Source organism: Prionailurus bengalensis, chromosome B3, assembly GCF_016509475.1.
Source record: "Prionailurus bengalensis isolate Pbe53 chromosome B3, Fcat_Pben_1.1_paternal_pri, whole genome shotgun sequence".
NCBI lineage: Eukaryota > Metazoa > Chordata > Mammalia > Carnivora > Felidae > Prionailurus > Prionailurus bengalensis.
This window is the reverse complement of record NC_057355.1, coordinates 82531711-82552828: the sequence shown is the minus strand read 5'-3', so window position 1 is coordinate 82552828 and position 21118 is coordinate 82531711. Positions and strand designations below refer to the sequence as shown.

General features: G+C 39.2%; 1 protein-coding gene across 4 annotated transcripts in view; it reads right to left on the bottom strand.

The window, feature by feature from the left end:
- Window positions 1-21118, bottom strand: part of AKAP6 (A-kinase anchoring protein 6) — a 480061-nt gene that overhangs the window by 262764 nt on the left and 196179 nt on the right. For all 4 annotated transcript variants that reach the window (XM_043555958.1, XM_043555961.1, XM_043555960.1 and 1 more), the window contains exon 4: window positions 10454-12220. In XM_043555958.1, the coding sequence (XP_043411893.1) occupies window positions 10454-12220 (1767 nt within the window). The remainder of the gene's footprint in view (window positions 1-10453; window positions 12221-21118) is intronic.

The window sequence follows — 21118 nt, the reverse complement described above, 5'->3', positions numbered from 1 at the left end:
CAGCCCCCCAAACCAGATTGAAATCCCAATTCTTTTGACCCCTTTCCCCCACTCCCTTATTTTTAAAAAGCCAAAAATTTTTATCGACTTGTCTTTTATAACATCTCCCACCTCTATCTCTTTATTTCCTCAGTTGGCTTCCAAAACCACTGTTCAAACCCTTTTATATGTCCAGGCTATTGTAATAACCTTCCAAATTAGCCTTAGAGCACTAGCTCCCAACCTTGACTGCACATCATAATTGTTTGAAGAGCTCTTAAAATTACCCACCTGCTGAGATCCTAATTTAGTTAGTCTGGGGTGGAGCCTGAGGTTGGGATTTTTTTCAAATCTCTCTAGGAATGAAAATAAGCAGCCACAATAGAGAACCACTTTGCAAGTGGTATATCCAGGCAGGTGCACCACAATCAGATTAACCTTCATACCAACTCTCTGGACCAAAAAATTTAAGTGGTTTCTTATTTTCACAAAGATTGCAAATTAGTGACTTGAAAGCCACATCTATCCTATATATGTGTTTTATTTGGCCTGTTTTAAAATTGTTCAGACCCAACATTTTTTAAATTGGAAGATGTCACATAAAACCGAGATTTCCTACTTTTTAAAACATTGCACGATCTTGCCACACAGGGTCCACAACAATCACCTGGAGCTGACCAGTGGATAACCTTTAGACATGGCACTAACCCTCCAGTTGTTCGGTTCCCATCCCTCCCCATTTACACCTGGCTGAGTGACTCACTTATGTTATTTGTCTGAACTCTTAGAGGCATTTTAGTTTGTAGCTCCTGGTCTAGAGGATAAAGTTCAAATCAAACAATACATTCATTCACTCACCCACTCCCTCATTCATTTATTCATGCATTCATTAGACAGGTATTTATTTTTGTATTTGTACTATGCAAACACTTGGAATTCAAAGTCCATCATATTTTGTCCCTACAACAAACGCTATTATAACCAGCAGTCGGCTAAGAGACATTTGCCTCCCAGTGTTCATAGTCTAGAGGCTCATTTCTCAAACTCCTTTGCAGTTAGGTGATGCCATGTGACAAAGTCTGGGTCAGTGGGTTGTGAACACACACAGTATGTGCAACTTCCAGGTTGTATGTGTGAGAAGAAAGTTGGCTGCTCTCCACTTCCCTCTTCTGGTGGGCTGGAATGCAGACAGAATTGGTGAGCCACAGAAGAGCAATAGGGAGAAGGTACCTGGATGCATAGGTGGCGTCTTTCCTGGACTGTCTGCCTACCTCTTGTTATTTACAAAAGATAATTCTATCGTATTATATTTTGGGGTCCCTTTGTTTATAGCAGTTTAACATATACTCCAAACACCAAGCATCTCTCTACCCTTTCCCAAATACATCTTAAATATTCTTGACCTTAACCTTAGCCTATGCCAAAATTTCAGTCATTAACCTTCCACCTCCTCATCTCTATCTAAATTCTATTCACCATTCAAGACCCAGCTCAAGTAGTTCCTCTTCTATGAGGCTTGATCTAGTTATACTTGTTATTATCGTCTTTCCTCTGTCCCCCCATTGTATGACTTTCCACATGGTATTTACCAAATACTATCTTATGTAGTAATAAGCACAGTGCTTTGAATTATGTTGATAACATAATTAAAAATAGGTCTATAGTTTATAGACCTAAAACTATAAAACTCCTATAAAACTCCTCTGGGCTTCTGTCTAAGCCCAGAAGACAAATTCTAAGACAAAAATTTAGGTTGTACATAGTATAAATAAAGAAGAGAATAAGGAGTTCCTACAGAATTCTGCTATTATATTACACCTTTTGTTGAATCATCTTCTGTACTATCAACTTATGTTCAATTAGTGATCCTTTAGGACTTTTGAATCTTCCAACTACAAAGCTAAGCCTTCCCGATTCATTAAGAATCTTTTTCCTTGATATTTAAACTAAATTATTATTTTCTTTATTCTTGCATATAAACAATTCCTCAAATCTCTAGATACATATTTCTAAGACTAAGAAATGCACTGAAGGGAGCAAATTCAAGCTTAGTCATGAAAAGCCAACTCAAAGTGCTCTCATGTCCGGAATCTGAGAATCTCTATGGCAATATTAAAGGGAGAAAGTAGAAGATACTCATGGGAAAGAAATTAAAAAGAGAAACAGAAAAAGAGAAACAGAAAAAGTGAAAACTAGAGAGTCCAGAAATAAAAGTAAAGAAAAAGGAATGAGAAAGAAGATGTAAGGAAGAGAAGGAAATGAGAGACAAGAGGAAGACCAGCAACCAAAAGAAAACAGTTATCATAAAGGAAATGCACATACAAAATGAAATGCCAGTGAAAAACAGTCGAATCCAATAAACTTAAAATGCTTCTTACCTGATGCTCTTAGGAGATCTTATCAACACCTAAGAGCAGACTACCACTCCAACGACTCTAGGAAAACTGGTACATGATTGGTATAAAAGAAATATCAAAAGTGAGTGAGAATCGAATTTGTGGCAGACCTTGATTATAAGCTACTCTTGGGGGTGAATAAGAAAGATAAAGCTGTATTTCAAATGAGACTTATTCAAATCTCAAATCAAATAAATAATGCCCAGCTGAGATTATTAAAAAGAGTGACTCCGAATGTGTGTGTGTGTGTGTGTGTGTGTGTGTGTGTGTGTGTTTAAACAAATCCCAGAAGGTGACTTGGCTCTAGCTATGAAACTGCATCCTATCTCACAAGAAAGCCTGGGGTGAGATCCTTAAAACATGAGCAGTAATCACACTGAGAAAAAATAAAGGAAAACTCAAAGACCTAAAACTATAAAACTCCTACAAAAAACATAGCGGAAAATCTTCATGACATTGAATTTCGCATCGATTTCTTGGCTATAACACCAAAAGCCTAGGAAACAAAAGCAAAAACAAATGGAAATACAGCATACTTAAAAATTTTTGTGCATCAAGGTCTCATTCAAGAGAGTAAAAAGTCAACCTACAGAATGGGAGAAAATCTTTCCAAATCATATGTATCATAAAGGGTTAACATCCATAATATATAAAGAACTCTTACAGCTCAACAACAAAACATCAAATAACCTAATTAAAAATGGGCAAAGAACTTGAATACTTCTCCAGAGATGGTATACAAATGACCAACAAGCATGAAAAGATGCCTCAACATTACTAATCATCAGGGAACTACAAATCAAAACCACAATGAGATGCCACTCCACACCCATTAGGATGGCTATTATTAAAAAAAAAAAAACAGAGGGGCGCCTGGGTGGCGCAGTCGGTTAAGCGTCCGACTTCAGCCAGGTCACGATCTCGCGGTCCGTGAGTTCGAGCCCCGCGTCAGGCTCTGGGCTGATGGCTCAGAGCCTGGAGCCTGTTTCCGATTCTGTGTCTCCCTCTCTCTCTGCCCCTCCCCCGTTCATGCTCTGTCTCTCTCTGTCCCAAAAATAAATAAACGTTGAAAAAAAAATTAAAAAAAAAAAAAAAAAAAAAAAAACAGAAAATAACAAATGTTGGCAAGGATGTAGAGAAAATAGAACTCTTGTGCACTACTGATGTAATTATAAATGGAGTAACTTCTATGGAAAATGGTATGGAGGTTTCTTGAACATTAAAAATAGAACTATCATGTGATCCACCAATCCCATTTCTGGATATATACACAAAAGAATTGAGAACTGAGTCTCAGAGAGGTATCTGCACACCTACATTCATAACAGGGCTATTCACAATAGCCAAGAGGGGGAAGCAAACCAGATATCCTTCCACAGATGATGAAAAAACAAAATATGGTATAGATACACAATGGATTATTATTATATTATTATATTATATTATTATATTATATATATATAATATAATATATTATATTATATTATATTATATTATATTATATTATATTATATTATATTATATATATATTATATATTATATATTATATATTATATATTATATATAATATAATATATTATATTAATTATATTATATATTATATTATTATATTATATTATAATAATAATCCATTGTGTATCTATACCAGCACATAGTAGATGCTGATAAGGAGATCCTGTCATATGCTACAACATGGATGAACCTAGAGGACATTATGTTACATGAAACAGATCAGTCACAAAAGACAAATATTATATAATTCCACTGATATGAGGTATCTAAAATCCATAGAAACAGAAAGTAGAATTGTGGTTACTGGGGCTGAGGGAGATGGAGGAAAGAGAAGTTTCTGTTTAGTGGGTAGAGAGTTTCAGATTTGCAAGATGAAAGAGTTCTGAGATCGGTTTCACAACAGTATGAATATACTTAAAACTAATGAACTGTACACTTAAAAACAGTTAAAATGGCAAACTTTATGCAATGTCCTTTTCATCACAATGAAGAAAAAGAAAAGGAAGAAAACTCAGGACAATGAGCTATTTCTTTAATGACTGCCATCATCAGCGTGGTATCATCGATAAGTCAACATACAGTCAAAATGAGGGTAAAAGATAGGACAACTTCTATATGGACCCATTTTATCTCCTGGAAAAAGGAATCAGTGCCAAGTTAATCCCAGGACCAAATCTCTTCTACATTCACATTACTCTGGGTTAACCAACCAGCTCCCTGCTCCATCTTGAGGCAGTAGCAAGGGTGGCTGCCTTCATACTGCTACCACAGACTTGACTACAATTTTACATAGCCTACTTACAAAAAGCAAGCACTTGGCTAAGTATTTGCTGCACTGATTCTGAAATAACTTATGTGCAAAGACATCCTTAGCTGGCACCAAAGAAGTTTTTAAAATCAGGTTATAGATGTCTGAGATAAAATGCTAACAAGCGTTGGGTCACTGAACTCTAGTTGAGATGCCATAATCTGGCATTTGAAGACACTGGTTGCTGGAGAGAAAAGGGATCAGTTACGTCATGTATCTATCAACTTGGTACCAATGAGCTCAACCTAATGGAGTAACATCTTCCAGGATGAGCTTTGAGAACTTAGTGTGAGCAGGAAGTCTGTGATGTGAAAAGTGGACATTGCACTATACCCCAAAGGACAGATCTCCTGAAATGCTTCACTGAGGTGGCACCACACTGTACTGCATTCTCCCAGCCCTCCTGCAAATCATATAGCTGTTAATCTGGTGTCAAAATTGCTCACCTTAAACAAGTGACTACTCATTAGGCAGTTCATTTCTAGTCAGGTCATGAGGAAGAAGTCACGCTATTCACTTATGAATCTAGTAGTGGTTTGTGGGTTTTCTAAATAGATTTTATCGGGGTATGTGATTATTGTCTAACTCCCCTGGCATTGGACTATATCTGTAGGAGAAAACCAGGTCAGTCCTGGCATCTCAGTTGGAATCCCAGCTCTCATAGTAGCAGCAGTATGACCCTGAGCAAGTCATTAGCATTGGAGCTTCAGATCCAACATCAGTAAAACAAGACCAATAAGAGCTCTTCCACAGGGTTGTCATACAAGTTAAATGAAAGAACCTATATCAGAACCTGGCACATAGTAGATGCTGATAAGAAATCATTTCCCTTCTTTCTTCCTTACTCTAGAGCAGGGGTCAGCAAATTTTTTTTGAACATTTCTTAAATGTTTTGCAATGAATGGGTCTGGTTCAATAACTTGACTCATGTTTTTCACTTTTAATTTTACACCTTGAGAAGCTCCTATTGGAGGTGAACATTCAGACCTGAAATGCTCAATTACCTCATCCACACAATAGGTTCTGGAAGGATCAACCATGTCTCAGCAAAATTCCCTCAACTCCCACTGAGAGATTGGGAAAGGGACATCCCTTAGGAACTCACAGAATTAGTTAACAGAAAAATTTTTATTTGCAGAGAAGAACAGGCTGCAACTTGTTTCTCAGGTTTTAAAATATCACTTAATAAATATGTTTGCATTTGCTTGTATATGTATAAAGCACTTCTTAAAGGACATATAAACCAAAACAACAGTGATCACCTTTGATGGGGTGGGAACTCAAGATGTGGAATAAGGATAGAGAGTTTTTTACTGGATATTTTGTTTTTGAGAGAAAGAGAGAGAGAGAGAGAGAGAGAGAGAGAGAGAGAGAGAGCACAAGACAGGGAGGGGCAGAGAGAGAGAGAGATTGAGAGAGAAAATCCCAAGCAGGCTTCACACTGTCAGTGCAGAGCCCAATGAGGACTCGATCCCACAAACTGTGAGATTATGACCTGAGATCATGAAATCAAGAGTTGGATGCTTAACTGACTGAACTATCTAGAAACTCTTTACTGGATATTTTTAAACATATATGTTTTTAAGCCATGTGAATACATTATCTATTCAGAGAAATGAATTTTCCTACAGAATAAAAAAGATAAAGAGAAATTTTTCACATTCACAAAACCAGCCCACTTTAAGAAGGACCCAAATGTGAGGGGTGGGGAATGACAGCAACCTATACGGCATCTGGGACACTTGTCACTCGGGTGTTGTCCCAGGGATTCTATCACAGCCCCATAAAATCCCTAGACTGTTAGTGGCCTTTTATGTGTCTTCTACCTTGTGTTCTGTGTGACTCAGAAAGGAGGCAGGGGAACTCGGGATGGGAAGGGAGGAGGAAACACCCCACTTTCCCTTTGATAAGGGTGGAGTCTGAAGCAGGATACATTCTTCAGCATTTTATAACTTTTTTATATCAGGCCAGAATTCTCCCCACAGATTGCACACTCCCTCCCTTCTTGGTTCGGTGTGTGCCACATTTACACATTCTTCCCAGCCACCTCCATCTCTCTTTTCTTTTCTGCCTTCACATAAGCTTTACTTTTTTAATGAAACTTTTATTTGACTTTACTTTCAACTATCGTCTTTTGTCTCATATTGCTTTCTCAACCTAGTTCCTTGAGCTATTAGGAATGATTCTCTCACTTCTCAATCATCTGTATTCCAGCTTCTACTTCTACTCTTTCATTGAGTCCATTTTTCTCGAAGGTCCTCACTGACTCTCAACCAAATCTAAGGGTTGTTTTTTTTTTCTTTGTTATTATTCTTCTCAATCTCCCTTTTGCAGAGAACAAAGCTAATATCCATCTCACATCCCTTCTCCATCCATTTATTTAACACCCAAGAATCCTCTCTGTCCTTTCCTGGTCCCTACAGATGGGCCTATTCTTTGTTCCTGCCTTATATCTGGGCTACAACTTGAGTCTCAGTTATCACCACTCTTCTATTCTCTATCTATCCTCATTTTCTCAGGGAATTCATCTATTCTCAAGACTTTATCTAGTGAATAGAGTAAAGCACATGGGGCTTGAAGACTTGCTCCATGACTTACTAGCTGGGAAGTCTAGGAAAAGTGATTTCGTCTCTCTGAATTCAGATTCAGCCACTCTAAAATGGGATTCATTCATTCGAATGAATTCAGTCTTTACTGAGCACTTACTATGTACCAGGCACTGTTATAAGTTCATTATATTCATTAGCATGCTTAACAGATAAATACTTCTTCCCTCACAGACCTCTCATTCAAGCAAGGGAAACAGTAAACATACTAAAACAAAAACCATATTAAACAGAATAAAATGGCAGAATACAGTGAGAGCTGTAGAAAAAAATAAAACAGTTCAGGGGACACCTTTTAAAAGATGGTGAGGGTAGGCTTCCCTTAAGAAGTTGGTGTTTCAGTAGACACAGAAGAGGTTAACAAAATTAGAAATGAGGGCATCTGATGAAAAGATGCAAGCAGAGGGAACTGACAGAGGTCCTAAAGGCAGGGGCATGCCCAGCTTGTTCCTTCCTGGAACAGCAAGGAGGCCAGTGGGAATGGGGTGAAGTGACCGTGAGGAAGAGCAGTTGGAAATCAGGTCAGAGAGGAAATCAGGGGCCTCTCAATTGACAGGAACTGTTTGGGGTTTTGAGCAGAGGCATGATATGATCTGATTTATGTTTTAAAAGGGTCATTCTGGCTGCTGTCTTAGAAATAGACCATAATGGGAGCAGGATGGGAGCAGACAGACCGGTTAGGAGGCTAGTGCAGTAAGCCAGACAGATGATGATGATGGTGGCTAGGACCAGAGTGGGAGCACAAGGGGGAAAAAGAAGTGGTCCATTTTGGGTAATAAAATCTATGCTGTAGGGCTGTTTGAGAATCCTATGAGAGAATTACTGCAGGGAAAGTGCCTAGTAGAAGCCTGGTACCAAGAGGATGGTTAACACCCTTGTTATTATGTTACATTTGCAGGTAGAAAAGGTTCTCTGGGCCCACAGGTAGATCAAAGCTGGAATGTGATATCCTAGGTCAACTGACCTGGGGGTTGGCAGCTGCCCCACTGAAGGGGGAAGGGAGGGTAGACTGACCAAGGGTCTTAATCTTCTTTCAGCCTTTGCTTCATATCCCAACTCTGGGACAAAATTTCCAACTCCCTACAAGACACTTTCCCTTAACAGTTTTATCATATAATCAACATCAGTGTATTTATTTTTTAAATTACCTGCCTCCCCTCCACCTCAAGCCAGCTACCCATCCTAATGCTTCCTTCTGAGGAAGGAAGAGGCTGAACATTTGGCTTCATCCTTACACAATAATGGAAACAAAACGTGCTACCATTGTAAGTTGGTATTGTAGCCATTATCTGCTTAAAACATTTCTATTTACAAAAGAAGAAACAAGACCCAGAACGAAACATGATTAGCCATGGGCCACTCTAGGCTTTAATGACTGAGCAAGGCCTAGAGCCAGTTTTCTGGATCCAGCTCACTTCCTTCAACAGCCCTCTCCACCCTTGCCTGTCCCACAACACAGAAGTCCCTCAGATTGGCTGCCACAGGCCAGTATCTCTGCCCTGGTCACCATCACAATTATCATGACCTCCTTCCTGTTCCTGTCAACTAAATCTTCCAGAAAGGCTATTGGAGGCCATGGCCTACACTGCTTTTAAGTGTGGTGCCTCTGAGTTCAAATCCTTACTCTGTAATTACTAGCTATGAGGCCTAAAGCAAATTTTCTAATCTGTTCTGCCTTAGCTTCTTCACCTAAAAAAGTCCTACCTCCTATGACTTAAACAGAATAAAGCACATAAAGCTCTTATCACAGAGCCAAGCATGAAATAAGAGCCCAGGAACCATTAGTTGTTGTGGCTTATATTACTATTCACAGTAGGAGTAACTTCACTTTCAGAGAAGTTTCCATAGGTGTCTGGTGAGGAAATTCTAACTGCCTTGCTCTGGTCTTCAGGGCCTTGTAGCAACCAGGTCTATTACATATATGGGAACTTTCATTGCTTTCTGTTTAAAACCTTCCAGTCAGGACAGTTCTCTGTATCTCCCCACCCCCCATAAACATGCTCGTTCCCAGTTCCCACCTCTGTGTTTTGGTTTATGCTCCTCCTGCCTGAAATACCCACTGTCCTCTCTGTCTAAATCCTGGCATACTCTTCAAAACTCCACTGAAGTTCTCGCACTTGACAAGAACGCCCCAGGAAAATCCTAACTCCACTGATATTATTTCTTCTTTCCAATACTACTGTATTTGCATGCAGTATATATTTATCACTTCCTTACTGGGAGGCATGGGAGCATTTAGTTAATAAGTATGGGTTCTAGAGCAGGTACCTGATCTCTCTCAGCCTCAGTCTCCTTAACCATACAATAGGGATGTTGTGAGGATTGAATATATAAATTCTTAGTAAAAATAATCATTAATATATGTTATTATTGTCTATTGACATTAACTCTTCCTTTGTTTTAGGCACCTTCATTTTCCTCCTCCAGGTTAGCCTGTCCATGTGTACTATACTTTTATCCAGTGTCTTAAATCACAGCTTAAATTATGGAGCTCAGTCCAGAGAATTTTGACATCTGTCCTCAAATACTTCATCTAACAGTCCATTCTAAAAGTACAGATTTATCCAAGATATCACCCCCACCTCATCTCAGAGCCCATGGATGGTACACAGTACAGAGAGCGTGGTGATCAGCCAGGGGCCTCAAAGAGGAGGAAGACTGAAGAAAAACAAGGTCTCCCCCGTAATTAGAAACATCTGGTCTATTTCTATAGGGAGCTAACATTGGGAATGGTAAGCTGTTCTTGGGTTAGAACAAACCAATCAAAAAGCAGTGAGGACAACTACAATATTCCATTCACATACTCCTGAGCTCCTGGTCTGTGCACGGCTGCCATTCTGCTTTATTTCGTGTTCCATTCAAGGGGGCCCACCATTCACCAGGAGTCATGATGGGTGTCACCAATATCAACAGAGATTCCTGCACCAAGCAGCGCCACACCAAGCTAATGCACTGACAAGGGTCGTTCCTAATGATGCACATTCTGCCACAGTGCAGTGATCATTGGGCTTTTTCTTTTCTATCTTCGGGGAATCAGGATTATGAAAAATAGCTACACTTTTTATGATGGTGATGGGCAGGGGTTGACCTTTTTCCAGCATTATTTCCAAAGATCATAGAGGAACTCTTTCAAGTCAAGAAGACCACCTTACCTCTATTTTTTCCCATATGGCTTCATAGTTGTCTTGGTGTTGAATATCTTGCATCAGTTTCTGAATTAAAGCAGATTTTGTGGCAGAATGGCTCTCGTTTTTCTCAGAGGATGAAGCTCTCTCCGACTTCTCATCAATGTATTTTTTCATACCAGAAAGAGGCATACACAACTCCTCGTCAGAAAGAATGTCACTCAGGGGGCCAGACTCCATGCTCTCTCCCAGTGAAGAGGCTATGTCACTGGACGAGCTGGGAGACACTCTGCCTAGCCTCGTATGCTTCTTCTTGACATGGTACGTGGGGTAGATCTCGGAATCCGAATTCATTTCAGACAGTTCCCAGTCATCGATATTTTGAATGGTTTCTCCTCTGGGTTTCTGAGGCAGAAGCTTTGTTAGGTTTTCCAATTTCAGAGCTAAAACTTCTGTCTGCTTGAGGTGTGAGGGCAGTGCCAGGTATTCGTCGGAGCCATACCAGGCCTCCACGACCTGACCGTTCCTGGTGACGTGACTTGGGGAAGAGGAGTAACTTTTTTTGCTTTTGTGTTTTGAAAGAAGGGGCACTGGAGACAGGATGCTGTCTGAGCCAGCAGAAGATTCACTACTTTGAGTAAGAGGTGGTGAACTGGATGTCTCTGACCTCACTGGCAATTTAGCATCCCAACTTCTCTGGTTACACGGCTCCAGTGAGGATGTGGAAACGGAGTCTGTTTCTGGCCTCTCTGTGGCGTTGGAAGTACCTGAAGGAATCCCATTCGACACTACTGAGCTCCTCGTGTTTTCGGCTTGCTTGCCTGAACCGGCTCCCCGTTTGGGTGTTCGGCACAGAGGCACCTCTGCTGGGGCCTTGTGTGGCTTCTTAAGTCGAGGTTTCTCTTTATGGCAGTCACTAAGCCTTCCCAGGCTGGAGGATATTTCCTTAATGTGACTTTTGACTGTGTTCTCAAGATTCCCATCTGCAACCTTGTGCAAACACTCATATGACTGGCTGGCAGCGGATGGGCTGTTGGGGTAGGAAGACTGTAACACCAGACAAAGCTTGGATCTGTCAGGAGCTTCCACCAGAGAAGGGGTGCTTCTGCTCAACTCAGGCTTGAGATCAGCCATCTGCTTCTTTGTAACAGTGCCTTTCAGATTATTCTTAAAAGTTTCCTCTTTAAGGAAAAGCCCTCTTTTTGGCAATGTGGGCTGCGTGGGAGAGTCCTCATTATAATTAAAGCAATCTCTGATGGATCGCTTGGGAGTTGCATTTTCACAAGGCAGAGGCTGTTGGTTCTTTGCCCCAAGCTGGGAGGAGGAACTGGATTCTTGCTTCACAGCCTCAGAAGGGGGTTGTTCAGCATTTGTCAGAGCTTCCCCTGAAGATGACGTCCCAGGCATTAAGCCTGGTGGCTCCTCGACGGTAGAAGCACTGTTTTTCTCACATCCACCTCTGTCATCTGTTGAAAGAGGTACTTGCGACCTCTCCTCCCTGACTGCTTCGCTGCAGTTGGGAGGGACGGGGTCAGTAGCCACCGTGAGTAACCCAACGCTTCGGATGAGCTCGGGGAACTCCTTTTCCATCTCGCTGTAGCTCCAAGAGTCAAAGGGTTTGGTTTTGATCTGGCTAGAGGTCATGTCACCTAGGCCACCGAGCAAATCCTCACTTGGACTGTAGTCAGACAGTTCAAAAGCAGTAATACCACAATCCAGGGACAAGTAATTTTGAGAGCATTTGATAGTTAACTGTCCTGAGTCATCCACTTCTGTTAGAGAATCAAGTCGGCCCTGAAACAGACAAGGGCAACAGTTTCAGTAAATGCAACATCAATTACACTCAACTGCTGTTCAAATGAAATCTCAGCAGAGGCCACTGTAAAGGTCAAAAATGCAGCTGTCTCAATTTCTTCTGGTTTAACATACAGAAAGGCATATTAATCAATTATATTGCTTTATATAGTATCCTGTTCTTAAATATTGGATATTCCTTTAATCTGGAGAATAAAGCCTTGATAGAAATGGTCAAGGTCAAGCCAAAAATATCCATTATTGCCTTAACTTTCTATTTTAAAATAGCATACGCTTCATTGAATAATTCATTTTTTATGCAATGCCTTATGTAATGATATTCTGGGAACCAAGTAACGTTAAGAGTAAAATCTCCATGAACATCTGTTTTGCCCCTTGCTATCATTCTAGCACCTACCACAGTGGTTAGCTTATAGAAGATGCCCAATAAATATTTTTAAGTGGTATAATTAATTACACTAAGTTTGACATGTTAACTATATATTTCATATATATTTGTCATATTCACAAATCACAGGAAGGTGAACTATGATTTGCATACATCACAGAAATAGTTCAAGACCAGCTTCTGTTTGTACACACCCTTTTGAAGGTAGACACAGGTAAACCTGGAGAAGAGTAATGAATATTAAAACCTTACCGTCTCAGTCCCTGTCCTCTTTCTCTCTCGACATGCATTTCTTGCCCCCACTCCCATTTGTGTGTGTTAGGTACCAAGTGCCTCTCTCCCTTGTTATTTATAATTCAAGATAGCCCAGTTTGATTTGAAACCCCCTATGCCATCAAATAGCTTTACAAGTATTTTTAATTTTTAATCTTTAATTATGTGATTAAGGCTTTTGTGTCATCACTAATACAGTTCCTAATATCACACAACAAACAGGGAGATTTTTGATGGATGATTAGCTGAAGAAGAAGGGCCCTGGAATCTTGTGATGCCTACCATGCTAAGTAAAGCCTGGTCTAATCTAGCCCCTTAGGAGATGAAGGAAGGAAACTAAAACATGGAGGGTCATTTATCCCTTCAGTCCTCTTTTCTCCTGGAGGAAGAACCGGGTGAGCAAACTGAAGGCAGAGGTCATGTGGCCGCTGGACCCTGTGTCCTTTCAGCCAGGTCATCCCAAGATCTGGTCATTCTAGAACCTTGCACTGGTTGTTGTTGTTGTTGTTGTTCATTTGTTTGTTTTACTTTTGGAAATTTTCTCTCCCTTCCCACCTTCACCTTGCATTTATCTCTTACTCCCCTTACTGGTACCCACAACATTCAGATAAATACTAATAAGCCTCATTTAACTTTTCTAAGCCTCAGCTTCCTCATCTATAAGTGGGGATGGTTGATTACTACTATTACTTTTTCATTTAATCCTCGCAATAACTTTCTTCTGGGGCCTGTACCATTGTCCCTGTTTTATATAGGAGGAGCCTAAGCCAAAAGAAGGTATGTAACTAGCATACAGCCTCACAACCAGGGGCTGAACTAGGCCTTAAATGCAGGCCTTCCGACCCTGAGTCCACACTCTGACCTCTATATCATAATCTTCTTTGATTCATTGGCTATTATTTTAAACAGACATACCCCCTCCTCCAGTTTGTTTTCCACATTGTCACTAGAGTAATCTTTACAAATTACAAATGTGATGCTTAAAGTCTTTATTAGCTTCCTGCTGCTGGGTTAAAAATCCAAACCCTTCCAACGACAGTCATGTAGAGGACTCTTTCAAGCCACTCTCCCCTCCCTGGCTATACCAGCCGCAATGCCCTCCTTTCAGTTTTTGAACATAATGAGTTTCTTTTGCCTCAGGGCCTTTGTACATACTATTTCCTCTGTCAAGAACATTTCCCACCTACAATACCCCTTAACTAGTTTACTCTTACTCACCCCTCAAACCTCAGACCAAGCTTCACTTCTTCAAAATTCCAAACTCCCACCTAAGTCAGCATTTTTTCTTACAAGCTCTCATAAAACTATGTTGTTTTTCTTTTAAGCATTTACATCAAACTATAAATAAATACTTCTGTGATTACTTGATTAATTTGTTTCTCCACTATTTTGTAAGTACCATGAGAGTATCAAGCACATGAAAAATGGCTGACTCACGAGAACATTTGCAACATTTGGCATGGTGATGTGCATAGAGTAAGTATTCATAGATACATCTGTTGAATAAATGAACGAATGGGTGAATGATGATATTTTGGAACGTATCTCTATGCCTTCATGTAATTTCTTCCTCTGATTATGTAGTTTTAGCTGACTCCAGTGACTAAAAGCCCAAGTTTCAGAACCAATTCTAGCTCCAACACTAATTAGCTATGTGACCATCAGCCAGTAGCCTGATGTCACTAAACCTCATTTCCTTCATCTGTAAAAAGCAAATGATAAACCATGTCAAGGGCTGTTGTAAGTTTTAAAGGAGATAATATATGCAAAACACAAGTCTGGCACATGGATAGGTGCTCAATGAATGTTCACTCTTCCTACTTATTATATTATTACTTTTATTGATCAAGTATACTGAGGGGGAAAGTGTCATCAAAATGAGAGGTATCCCTATGCTAAATTACATTGTACAAAATGAGAAACCATTATTAACTGCCAATCTCAACAATAATTATCTAAATGAAATTGTGTGGCTTTTATGCTTCATTCCTGGACTAAGCCCATGAAATGACAAAGTCAGAAGACAAATCCACTGACGAATGAGCCAGTCAAACAAAAGTCATACTTTATGCAATTTTTAAGAGAATAATATGGAAATTCTTATCTAAAAGCAGGCTTTGGAGTGCCTGGGTGGCTCAGTCGGTTGAGCATCTGACTTCAGCTCAGGTCATGATCTCATGCCTCGTGAGTTCAAGCCCCACGTCGGGCTCTGTGCCGACAGCTCGGAGCCTGGAGACTGCTTCTGATTCTGTGTCTCCCTCTCTCTCTGCTCCTAACCCACTCACATTCTGTCTCTGTCTCTCTCAAAAATAAACATTTAAAAAAATATTTTAAAAGCAGGGTTGTTCAGGCAACTACAGATGTTGGTGAGGATGTGGAGAAAGAGGATCTCTTTTGCACTGCTGGTGGGAATACAAACTGGTGCAGCCACTCTGGAAAACAGTATGGAGGTTACTCAAAAAATTAAAAATAGAACTACCCTACAACCCAGCAATTGCACTACTAGGTATTTATCCAAGGGATACAGGTGTGCTTTCTCGCATGGGCACATGCACCCCAATGTTCATAGCAGCACTAATCAACAATAGCCAAAGTATGGAAAGAACCCAAATGTCCATCAACAGATGAATGAATAAAGAAGATGGGGTGTGTGTGTGTGTGTGTGTGCGTGTGTGTGTGTGTCTGTGTGTGTGTGTGTGTGTGATGGAGTATTACTCAGCAATCAAAAAGAATGAAATCTTGTCATTTGCAACTACGTGGATGGAACTAGAGGGTATTATGCTAAGCGAAATTAGTCAGTCAGAGAAAGACAAATATGATATGATTTCACTCATATGAGGACTTTAAGATACAAAACAGATGAACACCAGGGAAGGGAAGCAAAAATAGTATAAAAACGGGGTGGGACAAAACATAAGAGACTCTTAAATAAAGAGAACAAACAGAGGGTTGCTGGAGGGTTGCTAGAGGGGGGTATTAAGGAATACCCCTGGGTAAGGGGTATTAAGGAATCTACTCCTGAAATCATTGTTACACTATATGTTAACTAACTCAGATATAAATTAAAAAACAAATTAATTAATAAGCTAAACAATAAATAAATAAAAGAAAGGTTGTATTTTTAAATTTTTTAATTCAGTACTCAGAACTTATTCCTTCACAAAATTAGTATTATTTTTTAATTTTTTTTTCAACGTTTATTTATTTTTGGGACAGAGAGGGACAGAGCATGAATGGGGGAGAGGCAGAGAGAGAGGGAGACACAGAATTGGAAACAGGCTCCAGGCTCTGAGCCATCAGCCCAGAGCCCGACGCGGGGCTCGAACTCACGGACCGCGAGATCGTGACCTGGCTGAAGTCAGACGCTTAACTGACTGCGCCACCCAGGCGCCCCAAAATTAGTATTATTAATGATAGTTAAGTTCTCAAGCTATCCCATAAGTTGGTATTTAAATTACTAACTAGTTGAAATTTGCATTATTTTCTATCATTTGTGTCATGAAAGTACAGCACTGCAGCTACTTCAGTGAGGTTAAAGAGATTTTAAGTAAAAGTGTTTCTATGATGGGTAGAGAAAAAGAAATTTGAGAGTTCAGGTAAAAATTAGACCCTTACAAGTGTCAGGCGCCTGTTTCTGGCCATGTAGAATACTGCAGCCCTGGGGAAGTATTTGGTCTCCATTTTGAGATACTGTCTTAAGTATCTTAAGATCAGGGAGACAGTTATGCTCAAAAATAACTGGTGCTCAAGAAATATTAGATGAATATATGGCATGAAACCGCATCTCAGATAACAGGGTATGGCTGCTATTTCCTAAGTCTTCCCCTAGAGATCCCTTCCCTAGCCAGTCCTTTGGAAAAGAAAATGCCATACTCAAAGACACTTAGTGCTCCAAAGGGAACCCTCTCCCATCCTGTTCCCAACCAGGCCAAGATTTCTGTTCATGGCTGAGTGTCACTCAGGGGTAACTATTTTTAATAATGCTGCACTTTTAATGTGAAAAAAAAATCCCTCCCTGAACAACAAAACAAAAAACAGCATATGGAGTATCCATTTCATACCCTAAAGACCAAATGATAAGCATGTACCTGAGGTATTTTTTAAACACAGTTTGTTACTAAGAACATTCTTCAAAAGTACTTTTTGTAGATTTCACCATGCAGAGGGCATTTTTTTAAAGTTCTCTGAAGTATCTCAGAGCAGATGAATAATGAGTTTCATTTCCTAAAATATTGCTTAGTAATACTAATATTTTTAGCCCCACTGCTTTCTTCTGGACCAGTCGTCCCAGACAGTTTTCTAATGTGTGTAATTAATAGTCTCGGGTGGATAGGGAGGTGGGGAAGAATGAGCGTTGTTTTTACTGTCCTTTTTTCTTCAGAGATATCACATTTAATTGCATAGTGCCGTGAGTTGTGTCATGGGTGCCTAGCAATGTCTAAGCTCGAATATACCTCCATTTCATATGCTATGAAGCAGTTTCTCAGATGAAGCTTATGTTTTGTGGAGATGGTAATGTATTCACTTTATTGATGGATAATTTATTCACTTTATTGCTGGCTTCTATCTGGTCTCAGACATCAAGGAAACCTTTCCCCTGACCCCAGTTGAAAACAAAAAATTTTGCTTTGTTCCTCACCTATGATTAACTGAAGCTCTTCCAAATGTCTTCTTAGACATTTTCTTTTTATACAACTGCATTTTGCTACCAATGAATATGAGATTTAATACTCATAATTTAGAGATTTGAATATCTCCCTATTAAAAAGCCCCCAAAGTTATATCAGTGTCCATGGTCACATCAGGGTTAGTTTTGTGCCCTTATTTAGAGTTCTTACTGAGAAGAGAGTTTGAAATAGAATTTACTGGTTTTAACCATGGGTACAGTAAAAGAAAAATTGTATGCCCCTCCTTCCCCTTCCTCCTCTAATCTCACTACATGCTGTTTGTTATGCTTCAACTACCAACATATAAAGTCACAGACCTCTTACTGGTGGGCAAGAGGAAAACACACACGAATAAATTCAAAGAGTCTCTATTTTCTACAGGCTAAAATTATGAGTCAAATGATTAATTTCCAAGATTGATCCTATTCCACCAACCTAAAATAGTATCTCCGTCTTCTATCCCTAAAGCAGTGATTATCTTCATTATTTAATTCAACTTAACCCATCAGATTTTTGTATACAGTGATTCTAATAAGGTGCTGTGGTTGATAGAGATGATTATAATCCGGTACCAACACTCATGAAGTTCAGATCTAGCGTATACTTTGTCATCATATAAACTGACCTGTGACAAGTGCTCATAGAACACAAAGGGTGATGGTGTGTGTGCTCTGGAAGGATAAGTGCACTCCCACAGAGACGGTTAAGTATCATTTAGGTAAAGTGCTTGCCACACCATCTGGCTTAATCACTGTTTGCTATTGTGTTAATATTATTAATAGTTACCACTACTGGTGTGATTTTACCTCAACCTCAGTCATGTCATCTGTAAGATGGATACAAAAGTATCATCTGTAAAATAAGAATACTAGGACCATCCTTGCCTGCCCTCCAGAACTGTTTGAGGCTCTAACAAAATTATGAAGGTGATTCCTAACAGGTCTCATTCATCTCTGACTGCCTACTGCCTTACAGATAGTAGGAAATCAATAAGTATTTAGGGGAGGTAAAAGGAAAGTGGGAAGGAAGGGAGGGACAGAGGAGAGAGGGAGGAAAGAATCACTATTATTATAATAGAGATTGATTAAGAGGTAGTTTTCTTTGTTCTATTTATTCCTAGATTTATGCCCTGAGGTAGTCACTTAACCTCTCTTAGATTCAATTTTTCCCATCTATAAAATGGAACTATTTTTAATATCTCTTACCTTCCTTACTAAATGAAACAATAAATATAAAGTGTTTATCAAAGTACCTGAAATATAAAAAATTTCAGTACAACACATTTTTACACAATGTTGAGCTTTTCCCTGCTCTTTTTATTTGTTTACTTGATTGGTTTTATCTTAATACAACATTTGTTAATTTGTTTTCAAATATGGTCTGCTTCATATTTAAATACAAGAATTAAACTTAACATTTTGTTTTTGCAAAGACAGAAAAGAGAGAACTTGCCACTTTTTCAGCTTCCCAACTTATCCTCTAATATGGCTCAGAAACTCAACTGGCTTACAAAAAGAGAAAATGAATTCACTTTCACTGGAAGGACATCTACTATTCCAGGTCATCAGCCTGTTTTATGCCATTTCCTTCTTCATTCTAGAAATCTTCCACAGCTGACTTTATTCTGATGAAGCTTAGAATTTTAACCCAATTCTCTTCCCATTATTCACAGTCCCAGTGTGCTTGCTGGCAGAAACAAATAAAACTAAGCAGTCTTTGAAATGGTCTCATGGAATTCACACTAGAGGCACAAACAACTAGGATCAGGTATCCATTGCTTTGGGAAGGATGGTAATGGAAACAGTGCTTCGATTCATAGAAAAATGTCAACAAAGCCTATGGCTGAGAATCCACTGTTCCTTTATCCCTCACACAACATATTCTTGCATATTTATGACAGAACTAAAGAATTCCAAATATGAAAATTCACTAAATTGTTTCCAATCAAATATGTAAATAACTGTTGAGCTCACATTGCGAGAACCATAATGGATACTACTTAGTATAAACTTGAAACATAAAACAGTGGCCAGTGACAATTAGTTAGCCTTAATGGCTTTTTCATCATGACCTGGGCTACCCTTCATGAATGACACAAATACATGATGAAAGTATTCCACAAAACAACAACAATGATAACAATAAATCCTAGAACACTGCTCTATCCCCCACTCAACAACAAAGAGTTGGTGATTAGCAAATGTTTATTTAATGAATAAATAAATATATAAAGGGAAATGGTTTGATCCAATACGTTCTAATGCCCCCTCTAGTAGTAGAAAGTAGGCAGATCTGATGACTGATCAATACTGGATGCTAGAGCCAGCAGAACACATAAGGAGGAAAAACAACAACAAAAATATATAGATTGAAGATGGCAGGTAGATTTCTATAGAGCTCTTCAGAATTTAGAAAAATCTTTCCCAACTCTCATGTCTACCTCATTACATATACCTCATGAATACCAGATTTAGGGCAAAGTTGGACAGTTTGGGATTCTTAATAGCCTCTCAGGACCACAAGAGTCCCAATCAAGGACCACCTAGGGATCGCACTGGGGAGGGATGGCATCTGGGCACTAACACACACACCAACGGATCACCTTATGATTAAAACAGGGCTCTACCGAAGTTGGTATCACCTCCTCCACTGCCTTGATGGCAGCAAAAGCTGAATGAAAACAAAGAACACGACATAAAGCTAGAAGTGAGCCTAGGAGATTTGGATTCTCATAAACTTCCAGGGCCTGCAGGGAATTTGCTACAGCAAGAGCATCATCATGAAAACAATAATCAACAAGTATAAATCATTTATGAGAATAAGCACAAACTTGTTTTGTTGTTGATATTGCTGGAGACACTGAAACATTAATACTAAATTATGCAACACTCATTATAAAACCTGTTAATCTTACTTATTTATGTGTCTTGTAAACCTCTATAATAAATATTTTCCACAAAACCAAAGGTAGAGCACTAAACTGGATGTCAAGAGCCAAGGGACTATATACACGTATATGCACACATTCTATGATTCTCCACACCACATCTATCTACACATCCATACACACACACACACACAAACACACAAACACACACCACAGCCCCTGCTTAGTTAGCACAATGTTTTGCTCCCATACATATGTCAATTTTATTTGGGGTTAGGAGAGTTCACTTGGATTAAAATTCACAGTCTTCATTCTTAAGCCATGCATCAAAAGTGACAGCAATAAGCTCTTTAAACTACCCTTAATATGAGTACAAAAAAATACAAATATATTGGTTGTGTAAAATTCTGAAACCCATTTGACTTCTTACATCCAGAATGACTTTTTTTTAAAGCATGAATTTAATCATGTCAATTCCCCAAACTCTTTTTCTTTCCCTAAAATATATTCTAATTCTTTTAATATGAGTTTTAGTATGACTTTTCATCTTCATAATCTGACCTCTGCTTACCTAATAGGTAATCCTGGTCCCTTAAACTTTTTGCTCCAATCCTTTCTATAGCTCTCTGAGACTGTCATTCTTTCTCTTACTTCTGGATCTT